The sequence below is a fragment of the Pteropus medius genome, unplaced genomic scaffold (genome assembly GCF_902729225.1).
Source record: "Pteropus medius unplaced genomic scaffold, Ma_sr-lr_union100, whole genome shotgun sequence".
Lineage (NCBI taxonomy): Eukaryota > Metazoa > Chordata > Mammalia > Chiroptera > Pteropodidae > Pteropus > Pteropus medius.
In genome coordinates, this window is record NW_024350924.1 from 10,343,086 (window position 1) to 10,357,232 (window position 14,147).

General features: G+C 42.6%; 1 protein-coding gene across 2 annotated transcripts in view; it reads left to right on the plus strand.

Moving 5' to 3' along the window:
• Positions 1 to 13,837, plus strand: part of GPR89A (G protein-coupled receptor 89A) — a 37,580-nt gene extending 23,743 nt beyond the window's left edge. For both annotated transcript variants that reach the window (XM_039841397.1, XM_039841398.1), the window contains 7 exons: positions 4,429 to 4,538; positions 6,407 to 6,495; positions 7,074 to 7,166; positions 10,120 to 10,215; positions 11,799 to 11,888; positions 12,763 to 12,828; positions 12,972 to 13,837. In XM_039841397.1, coding sequence (XP_039697331.1) covers positions 4,429 to 4,538; positions 6,407 to 6,495; positions 7,074 to 7,166; positions 10,120 to 10,215; positions 11,799 to 11,888; positions 12,763 to 12,828; positions 12,972 to 13,178 — 751 coding nt within the window. In that variant the 3' untranslated portion in view covers positions 13,179 to 13,837. The remainder of the gene's footprint in view (positions 1 to 4,428; positions 4,539 to 6,406; positions 6,496 to 7,073; positions 7,167 to 10,119; positions 10,216 to 11,798; positions 11,889 to 12,762; positions 12,829 to 12,971) is intronic.
• Positions 13,838 to 14,147: the final 310 nt, after the last annotated feature.

Sequence of the window (14,147 nt, forward strand, 5' to 3'; positions counted from 1 at the left end):
ATTCCAAGAAATGAAAGTATAATATAATTAATGAACCAATAAGTTTTCCCCCAAAAGAAATGGATACTATATTCTTAAAAGAAAACGAAAGGAAATTCAAAAGGTAAAAAGTACAGTCACGAAATGAAAATTTTACTAGGTTGGCTTAGCAGAATCGAGATGACAGAAGAAAGAATCAGTGAACTTAAAGCTACATCAACCAAAATTATTCATTCTAAATAATAGAGAGGTAAAAAAATCGAAGGAAAAAAAGAAACCAAAGTCTCAGTATGAAAAAATGTCAAGCAGTCCAAAATACTTGTAGTTGGTGTCCTAGAAGAGAAAGAGACAAAAAAAAGTATTTGAAGAAATAATGACCAAACACTTCCCAAATTTGGTGGAAAACATTAATTTATAGATTTAAGAAGCTTAAAGAACCCCAAGTAGGATAAATACAAAACTACACCTGCGTTTGTATAGTCAAACTGTTAAAAGACAAAAATAAAGAAAAAATCTTGAAAGCAGCAAGAGAAAAATGGTACACATAGGGAAAAAATGAAAAAAGTAATGGTCGTTCAACAAGTTTCAGGATACAAAATAAACATACAAAAATTAACTGCATTTCTAGCAATTAAAAATACAGTACTGATTACAGTCACAAAAGGATGAAATACTTAGGTGTACTTCTAACAAAATATGTATAGGACTTACATGCTGAAAACTATAAACTGAATCAGTCTCTGTGATTTCAGGCTATCAGAGTCAAGACTGTGGTTTTAGCAGAAGTATAGACACATACATCAATGGAAACAGAATAAAGAACTCAGAAATAGACCAAGAAATGCAGCCAACTAATTTTTTTCAAAGGTGAGATAGCAATTCAGAGGAGGAAAGATAGCCTTTTCAACAAATGGTGCTGGAGCAATTGGACGTGCATAGATTTTTTTTAAAAAAAGAATCTTAAGTCTCACATTTTATACAGAAATTAACTCAAAGTGTAAAATATAAAACTTAGGGGAAAAAATAAGAGAAAATATTTGAGACCTGGGGCTAGCAAAGAGTTCTTAGACTTGACGCAAAAAAAAACATAGTCCATAAAAGGAAAAATTGATGAATTGGACTTCATTAAAACTAAAAATTTTGCTCCATGAAAGACACTTTTAAGAGGATAAAAAGACAAGTTACAGACTGGGAGAAAATATTTGCAAACCACATATCTGAGAAAGAACTAGTATCTAAAATACATAAAGAACTTTCAAAACTTGGAGTAAAAAAATAACTCCTCTTAGAAAACGGGCAAAAGACATGCACAGATATTTCATCGTAGGGGGTATACAGATGGCAGTGAAGCACAGGAAGAGATATTTAGCATCATGAATCATTGGAGTGTTTGTTAAAGAACAAAAATTTAACCAAGTAAATTTAAAGATCTTATCGGCTTGATTGAACAATTAATGAATCAGGCAGCATCCTGTCTCAAATAGAAAGGTGCTGTACAAAATGGAGATTTTTATAGACAGAAGGAGGGTAGGACAAGAAAGTTAAATTATTTCAGGCAAGTGGATTATTTCAGCCAAGGTCACCTTCCCTTACGGGAAAGCAGGGGGTCTTATTAAACAGTTGACCTCACTAGTGCTGGCCAGGAAGTTTTAGACTGATTAGTCTAAAATCCCAGTCCTGAGAGAGGCTGAAACTGTGGTCAGGCTAGATATTGAGTCTTGGTGGAACTTAGCAAAAGTGACTCCATTTTGGATCTATCGTTTCTTTTTTTAACAAGAGAAATGCAATTAAAACCACAGGATATTATTACACATCTATTAAAATGACGAATTCATGGCAACACCAAATTCTAGAAAGGATGCAGAGAAACCGAATCACTCATACATTTCTGGTTAGCGTCGAATAGTTTAGTAACTCAGAACAAAGTTTAGCAGTTTCTTCAAAAGCTAAACATGCAACTCCCACACACCCAGCAGTTGCATTCCTGGGCATCTGTGCCAGAGAAGTGAAGACTTTAATGATCACACAAAAACTTGTACACTAACATTTAGAGCAGTTTTACTTATAGTAGCCAAAAATGGAAATAACCCATCTATCTTTTAATAGATGAATGGTTAAAGGGTGGTACATCCATACCACAGAATACGACTGAGTATTATTAAAAAGGAATGAACTTTCAATAGATGAAACAACCTGGATGAATCTCCAGAAAATTCTGCTGAGCGAGAAAAGCCAGTCCACAAAGGTTACCTATTGTATGGGTCTATTTTTGAAATGACAGATGGAAATGGAAAGCAGCTTCATGGTTGCCCGGGTTTAAAGGGGGGCGGAGGTGGGAGGAGGAAAGTGAGCTATTCAGGGGCGACATGAGGGACCCTCGTAGCGATGGAAATGTTCTGTGTTCACCCCCAGGACCAGTTCCCTGGTTGTGAAAACGTTTCCACTGGGGAAAGCGTACACGGGCTCTCTCTCTCTCTATTATTTTCACAACCACATGCAAATCTACAGTTGCCTCAAAACATTTAATTTGAAAAGAAAAGTCATCGCCGACCTCCCACCAGAAACAGTGGGCTGTCATACTTAAACCGTAGGAGACGTCTTTCAGCCTCTTCACCGCAAAGTGCCACCACCAAACCTCAGCCAAGTGCATCTGCTTTTCCAGATTGTGGGTTTTTAAATGCTATTCAGCTAATAATAGGTAGATTCTTGCTCTGGCTGCCCCTGTTATAAAGATGCCCCAATACGGTGATCGTGGTGGCGGCAGCGACGATAGTGAAGAGAAGTTCGCGGGGCAAGTGACCTGCTTCGCGGGTGCCTCACGCTGCTTCTCATTCTTTTCCACCACATCTCAGGAAGTTGGTTGCTGACTCTCTCTTTTTAAAATGTACGACTATTTTTCTTCTGCATCCTATTTGGTAAGAGCGAAATTGGTGTAGAGTGAAGCGATCGAATTGAAAGTGAAAGTGAGTTGTTTGCAACAAGGCCACACGTGCCTGTGCAGCCAGCTCTCACCTCTGCACCTCTCTGCCTGTTACGGGCCACAGTCCAGTGTCAGTCACCTTCGCGTTGGCGACTAGCGCCACTCCGCGCCAGCCGCTCTGTGGTGGTGGTACAGACGTTCAAACAAAGGACAAGAGAAATGTCCTCTGTGCTCTCCCCTCCCCCACCCCTACTCCCGTCCTTCAGTCAGCATGACGATGGAAGTGGACTTCAGCTGAGTGGGATACGGCCTCTTCCTTCTTCAGATGCTCATTCCAGCTTTCTCAACGATGAAAGTGTGAACACTACGGGTTAAGAGTTCACATAACCGGGTCAGCCTCTTCTTGGTTATCAGCTGCATCTTCCAGTACTGCTAAGTTACAGCGCGCGTGTGTCTCCTTAAAGGGAAAGGCAGAAGGAGCTAAAACTTGGAGCTGTATCCCATTCACTCAGCGTGGGTCATTTTAAAGAGGAAAGGGTTAAGTCAGCGTGGCCAACACACCTAACATTCCTTGTTGTTAATACCGTCTTAGCCGTGGCTTAGAAATTCTAGCCCGTAGGACTGCCATTGGTAATTCGCATTGGTCCCAACCATAAATTCCGGGCCTGCTTCTTCCTCCCCACCACTTCTACCTCTTGTCAGCCAAAACTGACCACCTTGAATTAAATCTTTCTTTAGTCCTACTACTCGATTTTTATAAGACTCATCCTGGTTCATTTTAGGCCTATAGACCTTGACCCATCAGGACCATTTATGCACAAATGGCCTTGGTTTTCCTCCCAAGGACTTTTCTTGATGCCCATGTGGCCTTGAGCGGTGGGTGGGCCGGAACACGCCAGCAGCTGCCGTCGAGGCGATGGTTGTCAACAGACCGAGAGGACAAGAGGAAGGGGTAGTCAGTTCCTGTCGATTTATTCGGTAGTCGGGGGAGACTGGAGTTTGAGGGAGAGTGGCAGTGTTTTTGACGAGTCCAGGTATATGCGATTTTGCTGGGAGTTTTTTCTCCTTTGTCTGCTTTTGGAAAGAAACATTTATTGAATTCCTGCCCTGTACCCAGTGCTTTAGGTGTGCTAGCTATTATTTTTATTCTGTCCTCATGATATGACAGTAATAATTATTCATATCTGTAGAGTGCCGTGTAGTCGACAGCATGACTTGTTAAGTATTCATCGATCCTCACAACCCTCCAGAGATGAGGAAGTGACGACTCCGAGGTCCCACAGCTTTGGATGGCGGAGCCTGTCCTCAGGGTGGTGGCCTACTCCAAACTCCGGGTCCCCCGCCAGGCCACACTGCTTCTGGGCGCGTATGATTTCCCCTCAGCGGGACTCCAGAAGGCGCATCCTCCCTGAACAGCTCCGCACATGACAGGGGCCCTTACAAAACGGCAAGGTGGCTGAGAACGGGCTGTGACGCTTCATGCTTCCTCGCTGAAGTGTTTGTTTGCTTGTTTTCACTTTTCCTCTCAGGATGGCAATGACACGGAGAACTATGTTCCAGAAGGGAGAGGTGCATAACAGACCGTCGGGATTCTGGAGAATGATCAAGAGTGTCACCACGTCAGCACCAGGAAGTGAGAGTATCCTCTACCCCTCTGCTTGGTTCCTTTTTTTTTTTTCCAATTACAGTCGACAGTCGCTGTCATGTTAGTTTCAGGCGTACGGCATAGCGGTTAGACATTCACATGCCCGATGCAGTGATCTCCCGGCAAACCTAGCACCCACCTGGCACCATTCATTCTTTTTCCCATCTGCAGACGAGGTTCTGACTGCACCGGAGCCCAGCCTGCTGGGGCTGGCGTAGGAAACGCGGCGTGTGCACAGTCACCTCTCCAGCTCCCCAGACGATCGTAGAATCATAAAACCATTGTCTTCGAGCCGAAGGCTTCTTGACAAGTCAGTCTTTCCATTTTAGAGATGAGGAAACTGACTCAGAGAAGCGAAGTCACACAGCGGTTTGTGACAAAGTCAGCACCAGAGCTGTGGTCTCCCCTTCTCAGTTCTTTCCGCTCCGCTGTTACGTTTCTCACCACGAAACACACAGGTCCCTAAAGTGGAGGTTCGTGTACGAGCTGGTAAGGGCCCGTTCCCAAAGCAGCTTCTGCATCTCCGGTGACTTTTTGGTTTAAAGAATCAAGGAAACTGGGCTAATGGATTTTTCTTGGCCCAGCCGGTCGCAGTATTAAACTGATTTCCAAACTGAGTAATCAAATCTCTTTGACTATCAGGCTATTAAGTCAGAACTTTGGGGGCCCAGAGCTGACAGCGTATTCCTGCTTCCTTGTCCGGCCTGAGGGCGTATAAATTCCCTTCTTCAATTGGAGGAGAAGGATATAATCTGTTCTTGCTGTAAATTACGACATAACTTTCTGTGTCAAATGCCGGTAAGAATTAGATCAAAGAAAGGGAGGCTGACTATGGGAGAGGAGAAAGGATTTTTCTTTAAATTTGTTTAATCAGGAAACACTTCGTTCACCTCTCCTATTTCCGGCCAGAGTGCTTCTCTGTCATGAGAGAGGCAGACATCTAAACAGGTAAACAGGTGGTTTGGTGACCTGGACTGTGCCAGTGGCAGCCACTGCCGAGGAAGGCCTGAGGGCACTTTCTGATTTGGGCGACAGTGGGAAAAATCACAGAGGAGGAAGCATTTAGAGTCAAGTCAATGCTTCAGTAGTAAAAGGGGCTCTCCTTACTATTTTTATTACTTAAAAATCCACACCAGCCAAAGTTTAGGTTTAAGCTATCTTAGCGACAATAAGTCAAATCAACAAAAGTATTGGGATTCTTTAACCTCTCTGAGCCCCGTTTCCTGAGTGGAGACCTCACTGAATTATCGACAGTGACATTGTGTAATGGAAAGAGCAGATCTGGGCTGACTGCATCCATGCCCGTTAGCTGTGTGACTTTCAGCAGGTTAAATGACCCTCTGAGCTTTACTTTCCTTGTCTGCAAAATGGATAACAACACCCATCTCATGGGATTGTTTTGAGAATAATAGAAGATAATGTCTAAAGAACTAAAGAAGTTCATGTCTAGAAATCCTAGCCTGCGTTAGAACGTAGTAAATATTAATTTCCTTTCCTAACGTATTTATTCAGATAATTAGGAGAAACTAGCCTATATAATAGGTGTTTTTACTATGTAACCATTTGAGATTTCAGAGATTACATTTGACTTTAACTAGATAAAACAAAAAAGAAGCAGAATCATCTGTCCGAGCTACTTGAGCTCATGAGACACAGAGTGGTAGGTGTCTGGTGGCGATGCCCTTGGCAGAGGAGCTTGCACACACCTGAGTCGGAGGCTGGAAAATGGCCGTGAAGCAGGAGATTGGAACTCTAGGCGGTTCCTAGGGTCCACTGTAGGAGAAACCAAAAGCCTAGGCTTCCTTCATTTCTATTTCTTGAAACATCTGGTGATTTAAACCTTGATGCCCATTTTGTGCCAGATCTCACTCTTATTCAACAGGAAGTGGACGCATTGGAAGAACTAAGCAGGCAGCTTTTTCTGGAAACAGCTGATCTATATGCTACCAAGGTACAGAGCAAAGAAACAGTGTGCTTTTTGCCGATATGATGGAAGGGAGAACAAGACCAAGTAGCTTTCTGCTGTCCTCCGTGGCCCAGCAGTGCAAGAGACACCTCATAGCTTCCCTATCAGCCGCGAAGCTTCAGGGGTCTGTACTCATCACGGCATCGCTCCTACGGCTAGCAAAATCCTCCTTCATGGAACACTCTCGGTAACAGAAATAAGCGAGATAGTCAGAAGAGGCCGTTCACCGTCTAGAATGGTGGAACACGCCACTTCCTGGTGACCCAGGATCAAGATGGTCACGCTCCTCCGATCGCTTTGTATTCCCGTGCAAGTCAGTAATATTGTAAAAGCTATAAGATGCCCGAGTTGATACGAAAATTTAAGTAGTTAATGCGTATAAGGTGTTTATCCCCTTTTCTGGCTTAACGTAAGCGTTCAATAAGTGTTGCCCACTAGCATTATTTTAATATTATTACCATATGTGGTTTTTTGACTCAGCCTGAGCAGCCATTCATTTTCTTTAATTATATAAATTTATGTTTTGCTGCGACTGACCATGTTTCATGTTTGTTTTTCCTCAGGAGAGAATAGAATACTCCAAAACTTTCAAGGGCAAATATTTTAATTTTCTGGGTTACTTTTTCTCTATTTATTGCGTTTGGAAGATTTTCATGGTAAGTGTATTATTTTTTTACTGTCAGGGGTCAGGTGGTTTTCCCGGGTAATGGCAGAAAGAGAAAAGTGGGTTTGATTGAGACATTGAACTAAATTTCAACCTAAATTTCAAATCTAATCGAGTCAGCAGAGAATGTGATCTTTCACATATTTGAGCCTCTTGTTTCCTTCTCCTTCTTAGGTCACCTAGAAAAGGGAGGTTGCGTTTTTCTTTTGTCAGAAATCATTAATAAGGTCTTAGATTATGAAATATACGAAGTGCTTATAAAAGTTTATTTCACAGTCTGCTTTCTGCAGTATCCATGAGCATATGACTGTACTTCACTCTACTCCTACCTTCGGCTAAGAACAGAACCACCTGTCCTTTTTAATTACGTGCATAGACCTAAGAAAATTAAGTCCAAAGTAAATTCTACAACATTTCTATAGATAAATTCATCCTACGCGATTATAGCTCTTATTCTTTGTGGCTGTCCCATAACGTCCTATGTTCTATATGCATTATTCATCTTGTCACTCTGCGGGTATTAATGGATTTCAGTGTGATTACAGAAAAGGCTGATGTGACTTTCTGGTTCAGTGATTGTTCTACTGAGGCTGTTTGCACAAAGAGGAGCTTTGTCAGCTTGTTAGTTAATTTTTGATTAAGGTAGATGAATGGAGGATTCTGGATTTAACAGCTCTAAGGTTATAATAACTTGATGTCAATACCTATTCATTTTAAATCTTGATTCCGTGGGAGAGGATGAATGAAGATAGCTAAGCTACTAAAACGTTCAGCCTTTTGGGGGCGCATCTTTTTTAACAGTTTTATGAGGTGTAATTGACATTCATTAAACCGCACGTATTTAAAGTGTACAATTTAGTAAGTTTTGACAAATGTATACACCGTGCAACAACCATCACCACGATCTAGATTTCCCTGTTCTGGACATTTCACGTAAATGGAATCGTACAATTTGCGTGTGAGACGCTTCCTAACTTAGCAGAATGTTTCAAGGTTCGTCTGTGTCGTAGCCTCTATCAATGCTACATCCTTTTCATGGCTGAATAATAGTCATTCCATTGTATGTATGTACCACATTTTTATTTATCCATTCAGCAGTCGATGGACATTTAGGTGGTTTCCAGCTTTGAGTCATTATAAATAATGCTGTTATGAGCAGTCATGTATTAAGTTTTTATGTAGACACGTGTTTTCATTTCTCTTAGGTATATACCGGTAAGAATAAAATTGTTGGGTCGCATGCTAACTGCGTGTTTAAACTGCCCCACTGCCAGGCCGTTCTCTGCGTTCCCACGGCAGTGGGAGGCAGTCGCGGGTCCTCACATCCTTGCCAGCACTGCTTATCTGCCTTTTCAGTAATAGTCATCCTAGTGGGTGTGAAGTGCTCTCTCTCTCTCTCTCTCATTTTTAATATGGGCAACTCGTATCTTTTCTCTTTTTACCCTGATCAGTCCAGATAGAAGTTCATCCATTTTATCGAACTTCTCAGAGAACCAGCATTCTTTGGGTTAATTGATTTTCTCTGCTGTTTTTCTGTTTTCTGTTTCATCGATTCCTGCTCTGATCTTTATTATTTCTCCTCCGATGCCTATTTTGGGTCTTCTTTTTCTTAAAGTGGAAACGAAGATCGTCAACTTGAGCCTTTTTTTAACGTAGGTGTTTTAATGTTATAAATTTCTTGCTAGGCACTGTTTTAGTTGCATCTTTTTTTGATAGGTTGTATTTTTATTTTCATTCAATTCAAAATACTTTCCGATTACCCTTTTGATTTCTTCTTTGGCTCATGGGTGATTTAGAAATATGTTTTGGGGACCTTCCAAAAATCGTTCTGTAATTGATTTCTAATTTAACTTCATGTGATCTAAGAACATACTTTGCATGATTTGAATCCTTTTAAGTTTATAGTCCTGTCAGTTTTATGCTTCATGTATTTTAAAGCTCTCTTATTGGGTACGTAGACATTTAGGGTCATTTATGTACCCTGTGTCGAAATGCTCCTTTTATCATTACGAAACGACTCTTTTAATCTCTGGCAATATTTTTTGTGTGAAATCTACTTTGCCGATATGAATGTAAACATTCCCGGTCTCTTTCGATTAGTGTTGGCATAATATATCTTTTCTCATCCTTTCACTTTTAAGCTGTTTGTATCTCTGTGTTTAAGTCGGGTTTCCTCTAAGCAACATATCGTTAGGTCTTGCTTTTTTTATCCAGTCTGACAGTCCCTCCTGTTTAATGAGCACGTTTAGACCAGGAGTCAGCCATCTGCAGCCCACAGGCCAAATCCAGCCACCACCTGCTTTTGTAAATAAAGTTTTATTGGAACGCAGCCAAGCCCACCCACCTACACATTGTCTGTGGCCACTCCCACACAGCTGTGGCGGAGTTCCCCAACTCCTGGGTTATGCCGTTTGCATTTAATGTGATTGTTGGTTTGATTGGGTTAAAACAACCATATCTCTATGTTTTTTATTTGTGTCATCTTTTCCTTTTTCCCTTTTATTTCCCTGCCTTTTTGATTAATTGAATGTTTTTCGTAATTCCATTTGATCTCCTTTGCTGGCTTGTGAGCTGCGACTTTTTTTGTTGTGATTGTTTTTAGAGCATTCAGAAAATAACCCCGAGAATTAAATTCCTTGATTCTCTCACACTGACTTCACTGACCAGGTTGTTTGTTACCTTTCTGGCTCCTGATAATGTCATATGTCATAGCCTATCCCCCTTCACTCTTTACAGAAAAGAAAGAAAGGGTAGATCGAGACTTTTGTTTGCCAGATGTGACTAGCCAAAGCAGATTTCTTACGTACGATGCAGACTGAGAGTAGAATTGCATTTTTAGGAACATCCACCTATAAGATACATTGGTGATTAATTCATTATTTCAAATCACTTTTTGCAATAGTGCTCATTGAGATGCTCTAATGTAAAGATCTATATCTCTGCAGGCAACCATTAATATCGTTTTTGACCGAGTTGGGAAAACCGATCCTGTCACCAGAGGCATCGAGATCACTGTGAATTATCTGGGGATCCAATTCGATGTAAGAGTCATATCGAGATCCTGGTTTTTTTTTTATTTCTTTCTATTTTATCTGCTATAAATTACAATCGTTAAGAGTCTAATTCCTTACTATAGGGATTAGCATCTGTTTTGGTTCTTCCCACTCTCTGTATATTTCGACATTCATATGGCAGATTTGTGAAGGGTATAAAACTATAGTTAATGACCGGTGCGTGCTGGTTATTTCTACAGTTCCTCCTGGCTTCTCCGGAGCCAGCTACCGCTCCCCAGTCCTCCCCATCGAATATTCAGACACCTCTCTCTCTCATTCTCGATGAGATCTTCAAACACACAGCTTACCTTTGATTTCTCTGGTAGAAAATTAACGACTAATTACTGTTCTTTGTTAGCACTCAAATGATTTCTGCTGTAAAACAATTATCTTTATCAGTTAATGTGGACTCTGAGCTAACGGCGGTGACTGTAACATGCGCACCAGTATTTTTAGTCTTTGCAACTGCTTTGTCACCCCACCGTCGCTTAAACACTCTTGTACCAGTTCAAGTTTAATGTCTTCATCTGCAGAATAGAATATTTTCCAGGTATAAACATGGCCAGTGTGGCGTTCCTTGTCCCTGTGAGGGCCTTTTGCCCGTGCCGTGGTCGTGGCCACAGACTGCATGCCACCCCCAGCCGCCCGTCTCAGCTGGGCCGCCCCTGCTGGCCGCATAAACTGAAAGCGAACCAGAGAAAATCGAGCTCCAGCCTTTAAGAAACAGCTCAAAGCGCACGTTTTTTTGATGATAGACCAGCAGCATCTCCTGCTTTACATGACGGAGAATGCTCTCGCTGTCCTTCAAGCAGTATGCAGGTCATACTGTGTTCTCCTCTTTTAAATGTTTTACCGGGCTACATTTTAGAGACGCTCTTTCTTATCAGGGCTTTCAGATGCTCTTCAGTTGCTGTGTTCCACCTGTGATTTATTTATATACTTTATATAATTCGTAATTCCGGATACAATCTTTCAGATGTTAGTAATAGCAGCTCTCCCTCAGATACTTTTCAGACCTGAATCAAGCACAGGGTCCCAAAGCTGCCTGTCACTGTGAAGCAGTCCAAAAGGAGAAAAGGTATCATCATCATTTGATTCAAACTGAAGGTCAGCTGCTTCCTAGACCATGGCTGGGAATGTCTGTATATTCTTTTATTATAAAAAGAAAAATTCTTAAAGTCTTAGGTGATCAGACAACTGTCATTCACGATATTAAAAATAATCAAGCTGCTCTTTGATTTCCTTGTAATTCATGCTTTTCACTTATCACACTGAAGCTCTGTCACAACTGTTTTTTCTGATTTATGAGTGTTATTTTCATCACTGCAGTTGCCTCCTGTCCTGAAGTCTTGATTCAGTCTGCTAATAAAGATGTCCCCTGCGGCCTTCCTGTAGGTGTTTTAGTTGTCACTTACTCGCTTTCCTCCCTACCTAAATTTTTTTTTAAATCAGGTAGGGCTTAATGAAGTCCCCTCTCGCAGTCACAGAAGCCATCAGAGTGTACCTTCTTAGCCTTCACATCTCTCGAACAGAGATTTAACAGATTTTTTTTTTCCCTATTACGGTGGCAGGTGAAGTTCTGGTCCCAACATATTTCCTTCATCCTGGTTGGAATAATCATCGTCACATCTATCAGAGGATTGCTGATCACTCTTACCAAGGTATGTTGTGTCACGGACTTAAAGAGTACTTATTTGTTTAATTACATGTGGTTCCATGAAATAATTTTACCTAATGATCTCTGCCTTCTGAGATCTCAGACAACAGTCACAAATATTTCAGAGACATACAACAGAATTTTAAAAAGTTAAACTAATGTATAAATTGATGATGTATTTATATCATATATCAATCGGATACATACGTACAGTTAGCAAAGGTCATAGAGTGAGACCAGGGTCTGCTTTGTTCACTCTGTCCCCGGCATCTGGATCAGAACCCGGCACGGGGTAGGCAGGCACTCAGCAGATGCCAGAATGAAGGCGCTGGGTCTCTGAGGTTGGTGTAACTGACAGCCACTTGTCAGGAGGATGTGGAAGTCGGAGAAGCAGAATGTTCAGCTGTTTTCTCATCAGCATAGGAAAGCTCCATGGAAGGTAAATCCTCTGGTAGAAGAGGTAGAGATTCCAAGATCCAAGAGTTCAAATAAAAGAGGAGGTTGGGAGAGGAGGAGACGGGACCCTCAGGCATCTAAGACAATTTTGGAAAGAGCTCAGGAGCCTCGTAACAATTACACGGGCTCGGAGTAGCTTACAGCGACGGTCCTGCGTGTGACGTGGTTTCTGAAAAGTTTGATAGCGATTGGGATCCTTCCATGTTATGCTGTGATACGTAAACCACCACCAGCTGCCCGTGGGAGAGCTGTCCTCGGATGGTTTCCCAGCCATCCGGACAGCCTCAGTCATGGGAGCTGTTCCGCACGGGATCGTGGCACAGAAGGGACACTTCATTAGATGTCAGCCATGCTACTCGATGCTCTTGACGCAGGAGTCTAGCAGAGCTGCGCAAACCCACCTCTTCTCCCTTTCTTGTCAGTTCTTCTACGCCATCTCGAGCAGTAAGTCTTCCAACGTCATTGTCCTGCTGTTGGCACAGATAATGGTAAGTTTAGCAAACTTGCTTCACGTTTACAATGGCAAAATGCCAGAAGTGTGTGGTATGCTCTTAAGTGTTTTAACCACTTCCTCCCACCCGTCCCTCACTGCATTCGGAGTGACTTCTGGGTCTCCGTGTGCGGCTTCCAGGGCATGTACTTCGTGTCGTCCGTGCTGCTGATCCGGATGAGCATGCCGCTGGAGTACCGCGCCATCATCACGCAGGTCCTCGGAGAGCTGCAGTTCAGCTTCTACCACCGCTGGTTCGACGTCATCTTCCTGGTCAGCGCTCTGTCCAGCATACTCTTCCTCTACCTGGCTCACAAACAGGCACCGGAGAAGCATATGACGCCTTGAACTCACGCCTGTCACAGACTGCTAACAGGCCGGTGGCGTCGGAATTCGGATGTAAGAGGGAAAAAACGGAGGGGACCGGGGCCTGGAATTTTTTAAGCCAACAAACACTGGGGTAGCACACGCTGCCTGCAGCTCTGCCTTCCGTCAGACGGTACTGTGACCGTGAAGCCAGTACGCAGCCGAGAGCAGCCTGCGTGGGTCCCAGGAGGGTGCAGCGTCAGGGGGTGGGCGGGAAGGAGCTAGGAGACTGCGGGGTGGGGTGATCGTGGGGACACACGGGACCCCCACAGCAGGAGCCGTCTAAGGCAGCTGGGCCGGACACAGAGGACTGCTAAGTCAAGGTTCACATGGATGGAGAAGGTCACGGCTTTCCCTCGAGACTTTCATTAAAATTGGAGATGGTGATGCTTTGGCCTCAACTTCATTTTACCGGATAGCTCGGGGTTACGCTCGTGGGATCCAGCGCGAGTCGACATCCACCCGCCCTTCCCCAGCCCCCGCCCCGTTAAAACAAGCACGAGGGTATCGTTCTTTTCTGGGGATGGGATGGGATAAGGTGCAACTAAAACAGATTCCAGCAAAAGAGACTTCCAGTATGCCATTTTTCTTGATTTACTTCTGACTTGATGTTATTTAAAAGTGAATCGCTTTACATTCAATTCAGTGATGTCTCGTTTTTTTCTTTCTACCTGCCCCTCGTGCTGTGGGTAAAGGAATGAGTAACTAACTGGAATAAGTCACCCGATTTCTTCACCTATAAAAGGTAGGTGTTGGAAAATGTTTAGAACACTCAGAAAGCCAATTTAAGAAAATCCTGAATTTTATTACCAGATAGTCTCTATTGATTACTAAGATCGTATTCTGAATTTTATCATTTTGGGTTTCTAGAGGCAAAACAAAGGTCAAAGCATAGAAAGTTTACCAAAAACCAAAGCGCTGTCTAACCTAAGGTTAGGTCAGCTGACAGGG